The 19,284-nt window shown below is 39.5% G+C and overlaps 1 protein-coding gene and 1 pseudogene across 2 annotated transcripts in view; both read right to left on the bottom strand.

The window, feature by feature from the left end:
- The window catches only part of chchd6a (coiled-coil-helix-coiled-coil-helix domain containing 6a), an 89,240-nt gene extending 78,418 nt beyond the window's left edge, over nt 1-10,822 (bottom strand). For both annotated transcript variants that reach the window (XM_042491456.1, XM_042491457.1), the window contains exons 1-4: nt 10,650-10,822; nt 8,196-8,289; nt 4,919-5,027; nt 3,667-3,811 (exon numbers count right to left, since the gene is read on the bottom strand). In XM_042491456.1, the coding sequence (XP_042347390.1) occupies nt 3,667-3,811; nt 4,919-5,027; nt 8,196-8,289; nt 10,650-10,733 (432 nt within the window). In that variant the 5' untranslated portion in view covers nt 10,734-10,822. The remainder of the gene's footprint in view (nt 1-3,666; nt 3,812-4,918; nt 5,028-8,195; nt 8,290-10,649) is intronic.
- A 461-nt stretch (nt 10,823-11,283) lies between these two features.
- On the bottom strand, nt 11,284-18,682 carry LOC121947180 (annotated as a pseudogene).
- Nucleotides 18,683-19,284: the final 602 nt, after the last annotated feature.

Below are 19,284 nucleotides of genomic sequence, written 5' to 3'. Positions count from 1 at the left end.
GATGGTAATTCCACTACAGAACAGACTTGATGATCACTAAAATTAGGTCGGGGAAAAGGTGGATGTATCGATATTAGCATCAGTTATTGGCCAAATAGGTTATTTTATATATATGTGTATATCGGCAAAAAGAAATGTGAATCCCTAGTAACTTTGTATCTAACTTGCCCCTCAAGTCCTTCTCGTCCTATGTTCTCCGCCTGGTGAGGCGCTGCTTTCCAGCCAACGGCCCTGCTCCCTCAGCCTGCCCCACTCCACCGCAAACTCCAGCTCAACTCTCCAAACTCTCACCTTACTCGCTTCTGAAACATAACTGCTTGTGAACTTTTGCAAACCTTCATCCAAGTTCTGCTTCTGGGCCAAAAATCCACTCTAAACAACACTTCTCCTGCTCTCACTCGAGCCCACAGTTGATTTTTTTTCTTTAGCCAGGGCTGACTTAGACAGGTCCTCCAATTAAAAAGCGGGTCTCCGTTCCCAGAGTTTGTAGAAATGTATTGCATTCACTGGCCATAACCCTGGCTGTGTTAGTATCACTGAGCTGTAAAAACTTCACATCCTCAACAGTTAAGAAAAGCAGCTTTCTTTACTGGGAGGGCTTACACAGGACAAAGAGCGGTGGAAGATGGGTGATCATGCCCTCTGATTCCACAACAGGGATAAAAAATTTTTTAAAAATCTCATTTGAGCAAAGAATGTGAGCAAATCTGCCCGCACTCGATGTGTATGTGCGTATATGTATTCATAGCACAAGAAACAGTAATTACAAGGAGCCCTCAGCATCAGGAGGTCCGGTCCTGCTCAACCGGTCATTCTGCTCACGGCGTCCCCCCAGCGGCTTTCTATTAGCGGTGGGAGTGTGTTGGAGTGGAGATAAGACAGCCACTACAGCATGTCTCAGCACGGGGAAAGGCAGGTGGGAGACGATAGGAGGCAGGGGAGAGGAAGAGTCACGTGACAGAGGCACCGGCTGGTGTGTAAAACAAGCTTCCCCCTTCCCACCACTGTACCTCCAAACCCACCGCTATCTCCAGCTGCAGGAAACTCTCAGGGTGCAATTTACCGCTTGCACTGCACTGATAATACTGTCTCCAGGGCAGGAAGGAGAGAGTAATGAGCAAGGAGAGAAAAGAGAGAAAGACAGAGGGAGATAGAAGGTTGGGGTGGGAGAGAGGACAGGCGGAGAGCGAGGGATAGAAGGGGAGGGAAAATGGTAAAGAGAGGGAGAGATCAAAAGAGAACAGGGATGTAATAGGTGGAAGGAGAAAGACGACAAGACGGAGGAGGAGGCGGGAGGAGTATCACCATGGAAATTACAAATGCAATCCCAAGACCCAATTTATGTCTGTGCAAAATGCTCCAACGTGATTAAACCAGAGAAAACCTCACCGGACTGAATCATAACTCCACTCTACACAAACGTATCTCCTGCTGCTGAGAGACACTCCAATGAATCCGCTTTAACACATCTTTATCACTGAACTCGCGGCGTGGAAAGTCGTCACTCAAAAGTGCTAGAATGACTGCTGAACAAAACTCAAAAGGTATGATGTCATTATGCTACAGCAGCTCCACCAACAGGTCATTGATGGATTTTACAGTTTTATATCATCCACCATTTCAATTTAAGTCCAGGGTTTCCCAAACATTCATTTCTAAAGGGGTCGCCAAACATGATCACTATTTTTATATGTTCCTCTTATCGTTGCCTTTTTTATTCAGATTATTGGCAAACTGTTTGTTACCACAAGTTATTCTAATAAAATCTGAGAAATAGTTCCCAACACAGGGATTAGGTCCCCCTGCAGGGTTCCAAAATAAATCTCAGGGGCCATGAGTAAAGAGATTTCAGAAGCAGCAGAGATAGATTTCTCAGGGCTTTTACTGATAAAGTTGTTCAAGCTATTGATTTCAAAGGCACAGCAATATGAGAGACGCAGTCATTGAAATGAAAACTGAAATCTCAGGGTCCCTCAAACAATGCCTCTTAAAATATGTATTAAAAAAGCCTCAAAAATAAACATAAAGTATATAGAATGTGAAATGAAGTAATAATAATTTGTGGTGAATTGGAAAAGAATTAACTGAATTTAAACAGGAATGTAGTGAATGTGAAATGAGATAATCAATATGGACAACCATAAGCTAAGTATATAAAGTGACATATAGAGTAGGCAAGTGAAGTCATAACTCAGTGACTTTACTCATAAGAAAAAATCTGAGATGGAAAAATCTCTCTTTGGTTAAAGAGACCACCTCAGAGTGAAATTTGACACATGTGACGAGGGGTTGCAAGATGCCATGGCTTTATCTTTAGGGTTCACTAATTCTAGCCTGACACCCCCAGGCACCAACTCAAATGTGAGTCACTCAATTCATTTTTGATTCCCGAGAGGCTTTATCAACAGCAATAGACCAAAATACCTCCAGAGGCATTTAGAAAGACTTACAAACAATCAGAGCAACAAAACGTGACTTGCTGCTGAACGACGGACAAATGCTAACAGACTATAGTGTGCAGAGATAAGCTGTGATGGTTCAGCATCAATATGTCTGACTCATCTGAGGCTGTTTGGCAAATGTGACTGGTCGCTCTCTATTTCAAACAGATTTCCACAGCAAATAATAACACGTGCTTGCAGATTTGTGTGGTTCCTGCCTGACCACCAATGTCAGACATGTCCAAACATGTCAAAAACATCCTTTTTGTGTACAGTGAATAGTTAGCATTTTTATGTTGAACATAATAACGACAATAATGAAATAACTAGTCTGTTAAAAATAACCATAACTAGCAAAGGTAGTTATGCTGGCCAGCTCCAGCATATGAATGAGATGTGATGCTGGAAAAAAGAACAGCTGGGCTGCTTAGCTGAATATTCTTGAAAAGCTATGCCAGTTTGTCTGCTTTTGCCACAGCTGAATAGTTGTTTATCAAATCCATGCCCTGTTAGTCAACATCAGTTTTCTTGTGCTGTGTTCAATTGCCTTTGACATGCTATTTGAGCCTTTGAAACCTGGCCAAATTGGTTTGATTTCTTTCAATATAATAACATTTGGGGAAAAAAAACATGACCAAGAAATGTTCCACAAATTAGTATATCAGTACAAGAAATTAGTAAAACGAGACAAGAAAATTACCTAAAAATAGATTTAAAAAAGAAGGGAAGATTATTAGAAAATTATCCAAAACAGAAGGGTAAAATGTCCTGAAAACAACATTTATATGTATCATGATGTCATATTTAACATTATGTTAAATAAAAATATATACAATAAATACACATTTTTTAAATTTTCAGTACAATTTATTTTCTTTTTCTTTTTTTTAACATTTGTTTTTGCTTATTTGACAGTTTTTTTCTGCTTATTTGCTGGCCATGTCTTGTTAAGTTTCAAAGGTTTCAAAGGGTTAATTAGTTTGCTTTTTTGTCATACAATTGTGGTAGGAAAAAAACAGTCAAGGGTTAAAACACAACAGTGACATCACGCAGAGCTGAGTGTGACCTCAGTCAACCCTGATTATAACCTAAGGCAATTATGTATGGCTTACCAACAAAGGTCTCCTTTCAAACTGATCTCCTATCTTGCTGACATCTAGAGTTACAAGGTTGGTGTTAAAGGGGCATGTGACTTTTGTGTGTGTGTGCGTGTGTGTGTGTGTACCAGTTTTTTGGCGTTCTGGGCTTCTTGTCGTTTTTGATGTCTTTCCTGGATCATGGCTTTAGTCATCTGCTCCCTCGCTGCCTCCCTCTCTCTCTGTGCCACCTTGGCCAGTTCCTCCTTCAGTACTGTCTGCTGCCGTTCAAACCTGAAACACAAATACCATAAATACGCATGCAGATAAACACACACATAGTCATGGTTATACTTGTTGCATGCCATCATCAGTTTCTGCTTTCCAAAACTCCTTTGAGTACAGTCAAACTTGCTTTAAACAAATGTCTCCACAAGGGGGCAGCATATACCAAATTTACAAGACCAGTCAGATGTATGATGTATCAAAGTTTTGCCCTTCAGAAACAATATTTATTCTCTTTTTAATGAGCACAATACAGAGGGTGATTGTGGAAACAGTAATTTAAAGAAGGCTTGAATCTGTTAGCATACAGTTTGATCTTCAACAATGATACACAGGTGATCAAATTTGACACTGTGGGCAACTTTACTTTGTCATTGCCATTCAAGATAGACTTTTGGGTTGAGTGCTGCTTTGACACATCAATGATCCTACAGATAATCTGACTTAGACCTTACCTGATTTGTTTTTTTGTCTTTTTTAATGTGACTTTGTTTTTTGGCATCTTTTAAATGCCTGTATGTCCTTTTGTATCATCTCTCTCTCTAAATTTGGATGTTTTTGCAGGTTCATGAACACAGTGCAGCAAGAGGAGCTTTGTGACAGCATGAGTTCCCTTTTTTTCCTCAGCAGCAGTTTGTCGCTTGCTGGCTGTCGATCTGCTCAGATCACATGGATGGCTGAGAGGAGCCGTCTGTAAGTGAAAGCTGTGCTCAACAAATATATATATATATGCATAATACCTACAACTTAAAAGCTCTGGAATACTTGCTGGTCACGGAGTTTTGGAGAAAGTTCTGCCATGTCAGGGAAGTATGAGCCAACTCATACGTCTGAAATGGTCTCAGTGTTGCGTTGGGATTTTTTACCCTGTCGCAATTGAGTTTCTCGGCTGAGCCTATTTTGGGCAAAGTAAACAAAACCAAGATAGAGTTTTTTTATGATTTTAGAGGATAAAGTCACTGTAAATAGAATGAATTTTAAGTAACACATGCAGCGTGATGGTGTTATTTTTGTACATCTTTATCGGAAGTCGCTTTTATCATCCCCAGGCATAAATCAGACTTCATGTCTTCAACTCAGAAACTGTATTATAAACCCACATTTTCTTTCACCCACCTTCTCTGTTCCTCCTTAGCGAAAGAGGTTGGTTTAGTGCTGGACTGCGTATTGGGTTGGGCCCGGGGCTGCTGGGGTCGAGGACTTGAGCTGGTGCTGCGTGAGGCACCTGGTCAAAGACAGAGAGGATATCAGAGGTAAAAACTGTATTAAAAGGCAAATTAATATGAACTGTGGTAAAGTGTGCCTGCTCGGGTTAGTCAGCATTTAAAGGCAGGGATACTCAACTTGTTTTGCTTGGGGGCCACTTTTGCAAAATGACAGGAGGCCAGGGGCCAGTCACAGCAGCTCTATACATGTCTCTAGGATTGTAGGATGTTTCTAGGATTTTAGGATGTTGCTCAGATTTTGGGACATTTCCAGGATTTTAGTAGGTTTCCAGGATTTCAGGATGTTTCTAGGATTTTAGGACATTTCTCAGATTTTAGGACATTTCTTAGATTTTGGGACATTCCCAGGATTTTAGGATGTTTCTGGGATTTTAAGACATTTTTCAAAAATTTGAGGACATTTCTCAGATTTTTGGACATATTTTGGATGGACATTTCTCAGATTTCAGGACATGTGTTAGATTTTAGGACATTTCTAGGAATTATTTTTAGGATATGAGGGGCTTAGCTAGGACCTCTGTATGGGGGTGGGGGGCATTTTCCACAGGCACTTTTTAGATAAACAAGCTCTATTTTGCTGTTTTACACCCTTAGCACTTAATTTTGCTAAAAGTCCATAAACACTTCCCAGTGTGAATCACTTATTTATTTATTTATTTATTTTTTAAGTAGAAAATGTGTGTTGGACCAGCCGGCTCCCAATCTGGGGCAAGATTTGGCCTGCGGGCTGCTTTTAGGTGTTTTGTTTCTGATAGCTTGTATGTATAAATTCTTGATAAGTGAAAATGAGTGAAAAGCACCTCTTAATGTCTTAACTGCATAAGAGATCAGTAAACAAATTATCTGTCAAGCTGCTAAAATATGTCTGTCAGTCTGAGAGATGTTAACAACAAGACAGAATGTTCCTGATCACCTCAAGAGCCTGACAGGAGAGTGTGTCAGTGACTGATAAGCTCAGTATGAGATTGACATTTTGCTTTAATGCAAATACAAGAGGGCTTTGGAGATGAGAGCCATCTCATCCTCAAATTAACTCTGGAATCTCAGGGAAACCCAAAATGTCCAAAATTACTCAGTTTGACATTTACTACAGAATTTGGCTAACAACTACAAAACCTTCTTGCTTAATAGACAAGTTTGTTGAAGCTCCAGGAACAACGCAGTTAACTCCATAATCCCACTGATTCATTGCAGTCAACTAACGGGGATGGACATATTGGGAGCCGGGCGGTTTGCTTAAGGATTTACAGAGTGGAGGATAAAGTTGTTGGAGGGTAAAACTGCAAACTACTGACTTTTTGGCTCATTGCCAGGGCTTGGCAAGCTGACGACTATCAGGACTGTGCCTCTCCAAATCTAAATGTACAGCTGCAGGCTACCAGTAAGCCACACTGTGCCATCTTTAAAGTCGTGTTCTTTTCTTTTCTTTTTTTTGGACTTGTACAAGTAGGCACAGTAGAGGGGACAATCTCTGTGCCCAAGTCTTACATTTGTCAGGAAAACCGAACAGAAAACAGAAAAAACTGCTGTTTATTCTGGCATTGTTGGTGACACTCTGATGTAAACAAACATGCATGTACACACGACATATGTAATACATGACAGAGGTCATGTCCATATATCGTACAATAAGTCAATAATGTAATTATCGTGACAGACCTACATTTAATCACAATGTGGTTGAAGTAGAGTTGCAAATTGTAAGCACTTTCCTGAATCGATTATTGGTAAAATTAACGATTGATTGATTGATTAATAATTTTTCAAAAAAACAGAAAGACTTTGCTTAGTTCAAACAAAATCAAATGCATTTTCTCCTCAATCAAAGCTCACAGCAACATTTTGCATATACTAAGACAGCACTGCATTGCCTATCAATTAATCAATTAAATTTCACATGTTCGATTAAATTCTTAATAACAGATTAATCGATGGTCGATTAATTGTTATAATCCCTAGGTTGAAGAAAGCCTGAGATCTCAGATTTTCATTGCCAGTGACTTCTTCTCTGGGGTTGTGCATATGACAATAAACAATAAACACCAAAATCAATACATCTTATTAAGTTGACTGTTTAAAATCTACTGATTACTATCATTACCAGCTGGCACCATGTCACAGCGGCTGGTATTGTTTCCACCATGTGAGTCTGTATGCACATGTGACAGATTTTGTCGTTGCATGCCACAACTGTGCAAGATGCAATCACAGAATTTCACAGGTGTTTTAGTTAAAATCACAGTGAAGGCCAAGTTCAGAGATGGTTGTGGTCCAAGCAAGAGCAGACGAAAGTAGGAAAGGAGCCTTTAGTCCTCCCCCACTCAGGTGGAGTGATCCCATTGCAAGACAGTCTCTAGTTATTGATTATTTTTAGTACTGATAAGGTTTTGAGGCAACTCCAGCAATTTAGTTTTGCATTTCTTTTTAAATGTTGGGAACTTAAAAGTGAAATATTCATAACCGAACTATCAGTCAGTATCTAAGCTGCAAAAATAATGAATTCTACATTTCCGTAGTGCAACTAGATGGCATGTTTTTTTGGGGCGGCTGTGGCTCAGGAGATAGTGCAGGTCGTCCACTTATTGGAGAATCAGCTGTTTGGTCCTTAGCTCCTCCAGTCCGCATGTCAAAGTATGCTTGAAGAAGACACTGAACCCCAAATTGCCCCTGATGGCTGTTCCATTCGTGTGTGAATGTCTAACAAAAAATGAGTAGCAGGTGGCACCTTGTAGGGTAGCCTCAGACACCAGTGTTAAAAAAGTGTTTTGACTGATTGTAAGACTAGAAAGTCACTATACAAGTGCAGGTCCATTTACCATGTTAAACATTCCCTGCCTACAGTAGTAATCACACTCGCCTCTCATGCTCCTAGTTTGTGACATTTGCAGTCTCAAAGCTGAGACAATCCTGATGACATCATCTGGGTTATTTAATCAGACTGGACAAAGCTCACATACATAAATATGGAATTTTAGATCTACCAGACACATTTTTTTAGTCTCCTTTTCAGGACACAGACTGTGTCGACATGTACAGTGCCTGTGTGCTCTGTGCAACATCTAAACAGCACACTAACCTGGACAGTCAGCAACTTTTGCTTTACTTTAGTTTAGTTTCTCAGAAAAAAAAAACTTGTGGTGGGGCAAACACTGTAAGGTGCATGATACCTGTGTCTTTCTGAGGGCTTGAGGTAGATGAGGCCGTGCGTTCTGGAGCAATGTTGGCGACTCCTTTCATCCTCTGGAGAACATCTTCTGACAGCTAGAGAGGAATAAATAGCAAATTTAAAAACACAAAGATGGAAAGGCTACAGACAGCTTTGTTTTCTTTTTAACAAGGAGACGAGTTGCTGGTAGTTTCTACAAATGTAACCCTTTAACACCTGATCCACATCTGTTTTCTTGTGCTGTGTTCAGACCCCTTTTACATGTATTTAGACATCTAAAACCTGACAAAATTGGTTTGCTTTCTTTTGAAAACACTGGGAAAAAAAGGGGTTGAGCACCTTTGCAAGAAATGTCCTGTAAATTGCAAAAATAAAATAGTAAAAGGTGCCAAAAAATTACATGAAAATAAGATGGAGTTATTAGATTAAATCAAAAATATGGAAAAATGTCCAGAACCCTAGATTCATCTTATTACCAGTCTTATAATTATTTGTTTATAATTATGTTACAGAAAACACTTTCAAAGTATTTTTCTCTCTCTGTTTTTTGCAGAGGTAATGTTCTTGAAGTTTTTGTTTTTTATTTTATTTTTTGTTGCTTCTTCTGAGGTCATTTTTTTGTAACTTTTTATTTATTTCTTGCACATTTTTGGGCCATTTCTTGAGAAGTTGGTCATTGCCTAATTCTGAATCTTTTGAAAGAAATCAGGTCAATTTGCTCAGATTTCAAAGGGTTAATAACAGTTCTACTGGAGCATAAAGCATATAATCTTCATTCTAATGAAAAACAGTCTTTTGATCTTTTTATAGCATTTGAGGGACAGAGAATCTTTGGCCAAAGGCAAAACACATATACCTTCAAAATGTGCCAGAGACCACTGGGTCACTGTCGCTTTATGTGTCCGTGTGTGTGTGTGTGTGTGTGTAGTGAAATGGTTAAACATAGTTACACAAAAAAACCCGGCCGGCAGCAGCCACTGACTCATGCTTTCTATGACTCACAAGATTTGAATTTGCAGGCAGGGCTGCTAAATAAATAAATTATCTGCAAGGCTCATCATTTTTGTGTTGTACAGACAATTTTACAAACTTTTTTACAATCGTAATGATGCATAAAAGGACCACAACTATAAACTCTTGACTTGCATGAATTGCAAAGGTTCATCTTCTTATATTTACAGGGCTATTATACTTGACTACTTTGCATTTGAGTATAGCTAGGTATGACGGTGCCTTCAAATTCTATGGGAACTTTTGAGATTACATCCAAAGAGATTTCACACATCTCAGAAAGTAGCTGTTTGTTATGGCTGCATTCACAATAAAGAATTTGTATATGCTGTGTATGCACGCCCAAGCACGGGGCTTTCATTTTTCACTTTAAAGCAGCCCTTTATAAAGGTCAGCAAAAAAAAGTTTGTTTGTTTTTTTTTTGAGTGTATACAATTTTTCTGCAGGTGTAATGTTACACAAAGTTGCACTTCATCTCTTTTATGTTGAGAAGGTGAGGACGGAGGTGAGAATGCCATGAGATCACATAAAGTCTTGTCAATTGTTAATAAAAGTTATAATTAGGAGTGCTTTCTTTCATGCAAAAAATCTTTCTGCTGACACAAAAGGATCCTCGTCAGTCGTGTTATACATGACTGCATTAAGGTATCGAACAAAGTTTACATAGCATAGTTTAATGTTTTTGCCTACATGCTCAGCATTACAGTTTAATTGGTTGGCCATGACATGCGATTTGCAAAATTCCGACATTTACAAAATCACCTGAAGGCAGCAGCGTCAAGAGGCAGACAGCATGCCAAACGTCATCCGAAATGTATCAATATAAAGCCACCTCGGTTATGGACAAATATATTCATCGCTACGATAACACTTGAATCTCTCATTGATTGAGCAACGAACCCACGGTGCAAGATAAATGTTCCAACAAAACACAGGCGAGCGTTTATGATTCGCTTGCCACTTAACTGCCAGCTGCAACCGTTATCTTTAATCATGTAGCAAACACTCGACAGTAGCTTCTGAAAGGTGAAAAATGTGGAATTCTGGTAAATTAAGTTGTGCTGGATGGATAATATATAAGCCGAATTTATCATAAGACCCTGAAGGTTTCTTAATGACGTTAATCATCTGCCAGTTATGTTCTTTCATCAATAAGCGAGCCAAACTTTAATTTTCAGCTTTTTACCAGTGAAGTTTGGCCTAACGAAAAAAGGGTCATGTTTCAGGTCGTATATGAACCTGCCCCAGCCCCCGCATCCCTATACATCCTCCTCACTTCAGCAGTCGCTTAACAGGTTGTGGACTTAACGTTGTATTATCTCAGAATAAACTGCCTACTTCATTTGTTGAGCTGCAACATGCTAATGGCTACTTAATGCTATGCTAGGTTAACATTAAAGTAACGTTAGCATGGCTTATCAAACGCTAGCTAAAATAGCATTACCTTGACTCCACGGAGAATTCTGACTCTGTCCTCGTCGTCCACACCGAAGGACACTTTCCTCGTCGTACTCTCTCCCGAGCCCATACCTCCTGGTGTTAAGTAACAGCTTTGCTAATGAGCTTGTGTCGTATAAGTTAATGTTACTAACACGGATTGATGTTTGTGTCCTGCCCAATGACAGAACGTGTGACAGATGGGATGTGGGTTGCCAGGTTCACGTTAAACCATCCCTTTTCCACAGATTTGTGTAAAACTCGAAGCATGGTTTGCCGTGATTGTATAGATACAATGGAGGAAGTAACTTGAATAATTGACAACACATTTTTTTTTCTGCACAACTTTTTCTGCATGTGTTTGTGCATTAATGTCTTATATTGGATATTTTTTGGATCGCCGTTAATTACCTATTTACAGCCCAATCTGGCAACCCTATTTTCATACGATAAAGCACCTTATACCAGTGAACTAAATCATACACCACACATGCAATACAAACTTTCATATATGCACATTCATTATCAGGTTATTTATAGCATAAACACAAGCATGTCCTATATTCAACTGAAATGCCAGGGTTTTTTGCAGCTTTTATAAAAGAAAATGAAAGGAAAACACAACATTCAAGAGACACGCACTTCACTTTTAATAAATAGATAAATGGAAACATGATGTGAGATGATGAGATAAATGACAAAAATATTTCACAAAGTTAATTTGTTAAGGTTATGTTTCACCACCTAATCACAAAGAAAAAGTCAAACAAACAAATTATCTTGTGATGTAGTGGAGAATTTGATATGTGGAAGTCAAAGACAAAACTTCTGAACTGTGTGATTTAACAGATACTAAACAGGCAAATTTCTGAGCAAGCATAAACAATGCAGCCCAAAACAAAGACTTTAATAATAACTAGACAGCGGACCAAAAATGGCGCCTATTCATTCCAATAGAGTTGCTCACCTGGCACATATGCCGAAAAAAAAAGAGTTCTAACTTTCGGTTTTACTCACACAGTATGCAACCTGAATATGTGAAGTAGTGTTACTCCTGCTGCCCCTGGCTGAGAGTTCCTGCTTGCCTTGTAGACTTAACATTGTGATGAAGTCACAGATTTTAAATCACTTTTCTCAACCCGAGAAACGTTTTACAAATATAAAACCACCATGGCTCAAAAATGAATTACGGAAAGTAATTTACCTTGTTTGCCATTGGAGGTGTATTGTCAACAGTTTTACAGATGTCTCTTTTACAGTTGTGGTCTATGGGGAAACAACACTATATGGGCCACAGGGATTTATTATTATTATTAATATATATTTTTATTTTTTTTAGATTACCACTTTTAGTCTATGTACATTAGATAATTAGCAATATTAACTGTAAAGTAAAAAAAAAAACAAAATATATCAGTATGCAATTCCTTAAATCTCCATATTCCTTAAATCTCAATATCTACATTATACTCTAGTTTTCAACTAGCCTACACTTCAACAGCATATGGAAATTCCTGAAATTCAATTATGGCTTTTGGTTCCCAGCCAACATGTGTATGTGAGGCCCATGTGGGTAGTGAATGGCCTGAAAAAATGGGCCGTAGTGTGCATGGGTTCCATATTGGCCACATGCCAATTACCCATATGGCTGAGATTACCCTGGGAGGCCCCAGATAAGATTTTTTTTTTTGAGCCCATACCCACCTGGTACCTCCGTAGCCCTTGTCTTTCTCATGTGGGGCCTATGTTGGTTTTGTTGTACCACCACCTGATTTTCAGAGGCCCCATCTGGCCACCCCATGAAAAGTTTCTGTGGACACCAATGCAAATTAACGCACAATATACGCACAAAAATATACACTTTTACAAATGTATTGCTATTAGGGCTGTCAGTGTTAATGAGTTAATCACAATTAAGGTTTGTCCTTAACGCGTTTTTTTTTTCTGTTTTCTATCGCATTAATCACCAGCAGACATTCTTGTCTTTAACACGCTGTACTGGGCTGGGTTTTAAAGTTACAGTGATGATGCAGATATATGAAACTAGAAGACAGTGGTATCAACCGTGTTATGCTGGATTCTCAGTAAGGAAGCTGGATAATGCTCCAAAGTTAAATTTGGTCAATGGCGAAACAGCATAGTCCTTTCACAGGGGTCCCTTGACCTCTGACCTCCAGATTATTATTTATTTTATTATTCGAAGTTCAGATATGTAGTTGCATGCAGTTTTTTGCTGTCATTTGATTCCTAATGAAGACAATCTGGTACTAATTCCTCTACTTTGTTAATATGGACTTCAAAACTGTCTTGTAATGCAAAATAATGGAATTGAAAATGTGATTTAAAAAATTCAGTTAATAACATATATTTATCAAAATTCAGCGGAATCGTCTTGATAGCCCTAAATTCAATACAGAAATTTGAAAGAAAGAAGTAAGTACAAAACAAGAGAAAAAAATCAAAGGCACTTAACTTGGTTGAATACCCAAATAAATTAAACGCATGGAAAATATTAAACAGTAGAAGTTATGTTCACATCCCACTGTGCAGTGTGATCCAGGACTCTGGTGTGTTTGAATGTATGCTGAACACGGGGTAAACCGGCTCCTTAAACACAGCCCTGAAGGTGTGGAGGTGCTCCCTGCGCCCCTTGCTGCTGTGGAACGTTAAGGTGCCTGCCTCATAGTCCAGCGCTATCTCAATCCTCAACGAGGATGAGTCATTTCCCCCAGAGCCACGTTGCAGGAGGACTGGCACACCGTCAGCTTGCCGTTTTTCCATTGCAGCCGCCAGGAAACAGAGTTGTGTCCAAGACGACTGTGGTCACCACGGCGAGGGATACTCTTGTAACACACACCCAACGACCACATGCTGTTGGGCCAACCTCTACCATCCATACGTGCACCCCACTGGTGAACCCCTGGCTGCAGAGAATCTGAGGCGCGCTTGTGAAACGCTCCGGGTGCTCTGAGTATGGCTGCTTGGTGGGGCTGTACTTGACTGTGCGCAGGTCATTGGACACGATCAGGCTGGGGTGCGCAGTGCAGAGGTTAAAGTTGAGGTCAGGGGGTTCAGGAGCAAATGCAGGGATTCCAGGAGGCGGGTCATTTCTGAGCGGAAGTCTTGGGTTTTGAGGCTTGTCTGGAGATGCTTGGTGTTGAGTGACGCCTTGGAGGGGATCGTGGTGGGCATAATGCATGTGACAGCCTCTCTCATCTTAGATTCAATCAGCATGAACCTAGAGAGAATTTTCTCAGTTCAGGATTGTGAACATGCGACCATGTGATCTGTTTAGTTACTTTGCATCAAATGTCTTTACTTGTGTAGGCTGCATGAATGCTCAGACAAACGTGTGTGGGCATATTTTTGCTAATATTTTACAAATGCTCATCGCCAGAGGTGAGACCAAGTCATTGATTTTTAAGTCACAAGTAAGTCTCTACAGTGAAGTCCTAAGTCAAGTCCAAAGTCAAAGCAGGAAGTCCTAAATTTTGAGTTCGAGTCCCAAACAGGTCAAAATGCGATCTTCACCAAATGTATTGCTATATAAAACAATGGAGCAATACAGGCTGTTCTCATACACTGTTGATACAAAAAGCACCTAAATTCATATATATCCCCCATATTTTGAAAGGCTGTGATCAAGTGACCAATGCACTGATGGGAGTAAACAAGGAAACAGTTGAGCAGTCTTATAAGGAGGCAGTTTGGCATATTGGTTGGGTGTTTGGAACCGAGTGAACTTTGAGTCATTTTAGAGGTACATCTTCACCATGGTTCTCTTCTTAAACCTAACCTCCTTAATGGTAAGGACGTAATGCCATTTGTGGGGCACTTATTCATAGGATATATATGAACTGTGTGCATTTTCATAGGATATGAGGATACATATCATCATATGAGGAAAGAAAGTTGGAAGCTGTTGAGCCCGTCTTTAAATTTCAACCTGCACATTTAACTTTTTAAATAACATACTTTTGAATCTTTGGGTTTAGGGGAGGTCAAGTATTTTCAAGCCTAAAGGTTTAAGTTCAAGTGGAGTCATGAGTCATTGACTTTAGAGTCCACATTGAGTTGCAAGTCTTTTTTGATTTGGTCAAGTCAAGTAAAAAGTAATTAAACTTGTAATTCAATTAAAATGTACAAGGTAAAAGGCAAATTTATTTTGTCATTTTAGTTGTAAAAGTGGATTCCTGTTGTACCTGTGTATGAAGATGCATGGGTCTGTCTCACTGAGGGCCTGTGTGGCGATTTGCTGGGCCTCCACTAACTGCTGCTGCTGCTCCTCCAGTGCAACCAGACCAAACTGCCAGCTTTTTCTGCGCTGACCCCTTTCCTCCTCCAAGAGCACATGTAGTCGCTCCCTGTACCTGAAAACAACAACGGTGCATGGAAATGAGAGTAAACTGCAACATGCTGCAGCTCTGTCAAAAATAATGGATGCATTTATTTTTCTTGGATGCTTCAGAAACGTGCTGCGGTACACTGAATTCAGTTTCATAGCTGTTCTTGAACAGTCCAAGACGTCCAAACATTATTCTTTAAGTCTTCTTGCAGTCTAAAAATGCTGACAAACTGAATTCATCAGACAAAACAATTGGTATGCTGAGTTTAAGCATGCATTTTAATCTGCTTGAGCGTGCTCTTCAACCCTGAAAGAGGAAGCAAACCAAAAAACAAACCAAACAAACAAAAAAAACAAAATGAATTTACCTGCCTTATTTTAAATCTTACAAGCATAGTAGAACATCATAGTCATTTAAAAACATAGTGTGCATTTGGATTTTGAATCCACTTATTGAAAAAAATCATTTTCATTGTTATTTTTTCAAATCATATCTATTGTTACTATTGCAGCTAAAGATGTGTAAATATTACATATAATGTGGTAGAGTATATTATCCATGTTATTCTTAGTGGGCATAGAACAGAGCATCACAGTCATATAAGCAGCAGTGTTAGTGTTATTGTTGACTTATGAAGACAAAGCTGGGAGCTAAAATCCCAGTTATACATTTTCTTTCTGTTACTGTACTCTTAACCCTTTGAAACCTGGACTGACATCAGTTTTTTGTGCTGCGTTCAGACATCTTTCACAAGGTATCTGACCCTTTGAAACCTGAGCAGACTGGTTCAATTTGGAAATGACCAACTTGGCAGGAAATGTATCACAAATTACTAAAAACTGGTAAAAGCTGATTTTAAGAAAATCCTCAAAAAATGGGGGAAATTTCCAGAAAACTGTATTTTTATTCATAGAAATTATTTTATTTTTCTATTTGAAATTCTCTTTAGGTCATTTTCTTGTTTATTTTCATTTTGTACTTTTTTGTCTGCTTATTTTAAGGTAAATTTCTGTATCATTTTTACAAATTTTTGGGACATGTCTCGTTAGCTTACACGTTTCATTCTCCCCATGTTTTTGGAAAAAATAGAAACAATTTGGTGGGTTTTCAAAGGGTTAAAAAAACATAGTTAAAACATAAAATGGGCCTATTTATGTCTAAAAAGTCAGTCAGGGTTAAAGTTTGAAAAAAAGGTATTATCTATTAGGTCAAAAACTCAACATGACTGTTTGGTTTGATCAGGTAACAGTGGCCTAGAAACATAATCATAGAACGACACAGCAGTCATCAGATTGTGATTTTCATGTTGCTGGTGCATGAAGGTATGTGACATCACCTTTGACTAAGCCCTGCCCATTTCATATCTGTGAGACGAGGACAGAGGAAACAGAACAGGCCAACCTCTCGTGTGAAAACAAACAGAAAATTGTGTTTTATGACAGACATTGATCATGATAAGACACTTTTGAGAACACCATGTTTCGTTTAAAGGCTGTATATTACCTGTCCACTAGTGCAGCCATACTGTCCATGACAGTGACGGCTTTGTTGACCAGTTTGTCCCCTACAGCTTCAGAGGCTCCTTGCTCCTCTGCTGTCCTCTGTAGGAGACTCTCTATCATCTGCATTCTGGAAGAAACCACCTGCCAACACACATTTTTAACACTTTAGAGATTTGTGTTTAATACATATTTTTCTTGTCATTAACCTTTTGAAACCTAAAAAGCTAGGGAAATGCCCAGGAAAAAAAGGTGATTTAATCATCATAAACACATATTTGAAATTATGTTACAGAATCATTAGATTTTTTAAAGCACATTTTCTTTGTCTTGCTTTCTTTTTCTTTTCTTTTTTTAAAAACTCTTTAGTTGTTTTCCCCTAACTTTCAGGTAATTTTCTTGTACTTTTTTAATAATTACTTGCTAAGTTTTGGGCCATTCCTTCTTTCATTGCATATTGCCTCCTTCCCATGTTTTTGAAAGAAATCGAGTCAATTTGCTCAGGGAACTCTCTTTTTGTATCCATTTTGTAAGTGAAAATAGATGAAGAGGACGACAGTGAAGTCATTTTCAAGTCCATATGACTCTTTCTGGCAATGATTTAGCTGCTCAGCACAGTTGGAATTTAAGTATTTGAATCAGTCAGGTGAAACAGAGAACTCCTTTATCTTGTCAGAAGTCATCACACTGTTCCCATCAATCAGACTACTCAATGCATTCTTATCATTCACTAGCTCCAAAGAACAATGGCAGTGTGTCACATAGCAGCAACTTTATTCAAACCTCTAATATCACATTTCCATTGCTGTTAGCAATGGCCATGAAGAGAAGCTTTATCATTGCTAAGCAATGTGCACACTCTAAAGTGCTCTGCCTCTTGACTTATTTCACAGGTCGGCATTTCTTAATACATGTTCTGGAAAAACAATGTACTTTGGTGTCATATTAAAGGGAAGTAGTGTTCATTAAATTTATGTAAAGCATCGTTTGATTCTAACACAAGCACACAATATTCATTATTCATTAATTATTGGTAGAAATATTCTCTGTGTATGACAATTTGTGTGCTGACCTTGCTGTCTTTTCTCATTCCCAAGTAAATAAAAAATGCCCCTCAGTGTTTGATACTGATGTGAAAGATGCATTACAGCATCTCTATAGTTCAGGGATCAAACAAACACAGACTTTCACCTAGGAGACTGATATTTGCGCCCTATGTGAGACCAAAATACATTACATCTGTCCATGACCTACTTATATCATGAGACAAATGTAAATGAAACAAGAACTACCTTGCTACGGCTCTCCAGCGCTCGCCTCATCTCCTCTTCAGCTACACTGAAGGTGAGAACATCGTGGTTCTGGTGAAGGCCTTCTATGAAGCACATGCTGCACATCAGGGCCATGTCAGTGGAACAGAAGTACTCGAGGGGACGCCGATGGGTGGCGCAGCCCTTTAGCCCAGGCTCATTCATGGGCTCCACCACAGTGTGCGTCCTAAACGATTCCTTCTCATAGTGTCTCTGGAGGTGCCTGGAACACAGCGACACCTCGCACTTCAGGCAGGTCTTCACCGCCAGCAACTGCTCATCTACACAGTGGTCGCAGAAAACCTCCGTCCTCTCAGGCTCAGTCTGCCTGTCGAGCTGCGGCACGGTGGCGAGGTAACCCTCAATGATGCTGCAGAGTTTGAAGTTTCTCTGCAGAGAATCCACACCCTGATACTCCTCACGGCACTCTGGGCAACGTGGAAGGGTTTTGTCTTCTTTAGCGACGGTCTTCCAGATACAGGCTCGGCAGTAGTTGTGACCACAAGGGAGAACAAGTGGATCTGAATACAGCTGGAGGCAAATGGGGCAGCTCAGCTCGTAGGCTAGCTGCTCCTCTGGCTTGGACAAAGACATGATTGGAGGTGATGAGCAGGTAGCCTCTTTTTCACTCTCCTCCTCTTTGTTTCTTTCGTCTTGTCACTCTTGTTGTCCAAACTGTCAGTCTATCTTACCTAACCTCCACCTTTTGTCCGAAAAACTCTCTTGGTCCTCCTTCAATCTGTCTTTTCTTCCCACCAGACGAGGCTACAGGTGAGTCTACAATGACAGCAGGTGATACAGGCAGTTAAACAGAGCAAACAAGGAAGTCAGCAGTCCTTAACTATTAATCTGAATAGCAGGAGGTGTTACCACGAATGTGTGCAGGACAGCATTCCTTACCAAAAGTGCCTGTGGGCTGTGCTACGAGAAATTTCAAACCGGCATAGGGGTTACTGTTGATGGTAAAAACATGCCACCTGTGACAGAAGTCACGTGCCCAGTGTCAGGCTGCATCTTTACTGGAAACAAAAGAGCAAAATTTAACCTGAGGCTGAAGGAAGTACACCTACTGCCAGTTTTGATATTTTTCTCATTGCAGCTTTTGTTTTCAACAGTAGAAGATTAAATTCCATGATCCAACCCATGGGGTGTAAAACAAAATAATCACATGACTGACAACTGGTTTCATCCAGCATCAACATTAATTTGTCATTGTGTGCATATACAGGAAATGTTTGTATCTGCATGTGTGGAATACACACTGAACAGAGGAGCCTGGTATTGTACACACATGGTTAAAATCATGTGCTGATGTCTCCTGCTGACACTGCAGGGGGAAATGCTCATCAGTGTTTTTATAAGGGTTCCCGCACATTTTTACTAATGAATTTGCAAAAAAAATTGCCAGAATATCTCACCAATTTCCATGACTTTTTTTTAAAGTAGTTTACAATAGGCGGGTCTATTTAGCACTCATAGGTGGCTGA

The sequence above is a fragment of the Plectropomus leopardus genome, chromosome 8, assembly GCF_008729295.1.
Source record: "Plectropomus leopardus isolate mb chromosome 8, YSFRI_Pleo_2.0, whole genome shotgun sequence".
NCBI lineage: Eukaryota > Metazoa > Chordata > Actinopteri > Perciformes > Serranidae > Plectropomus > Plectropomus leopardus.
The sequence above is the reverse complement of the archived record's forward strand: the minus strand, read 5'-3'. Positions and strand labels throughout refer to the sequence as shown.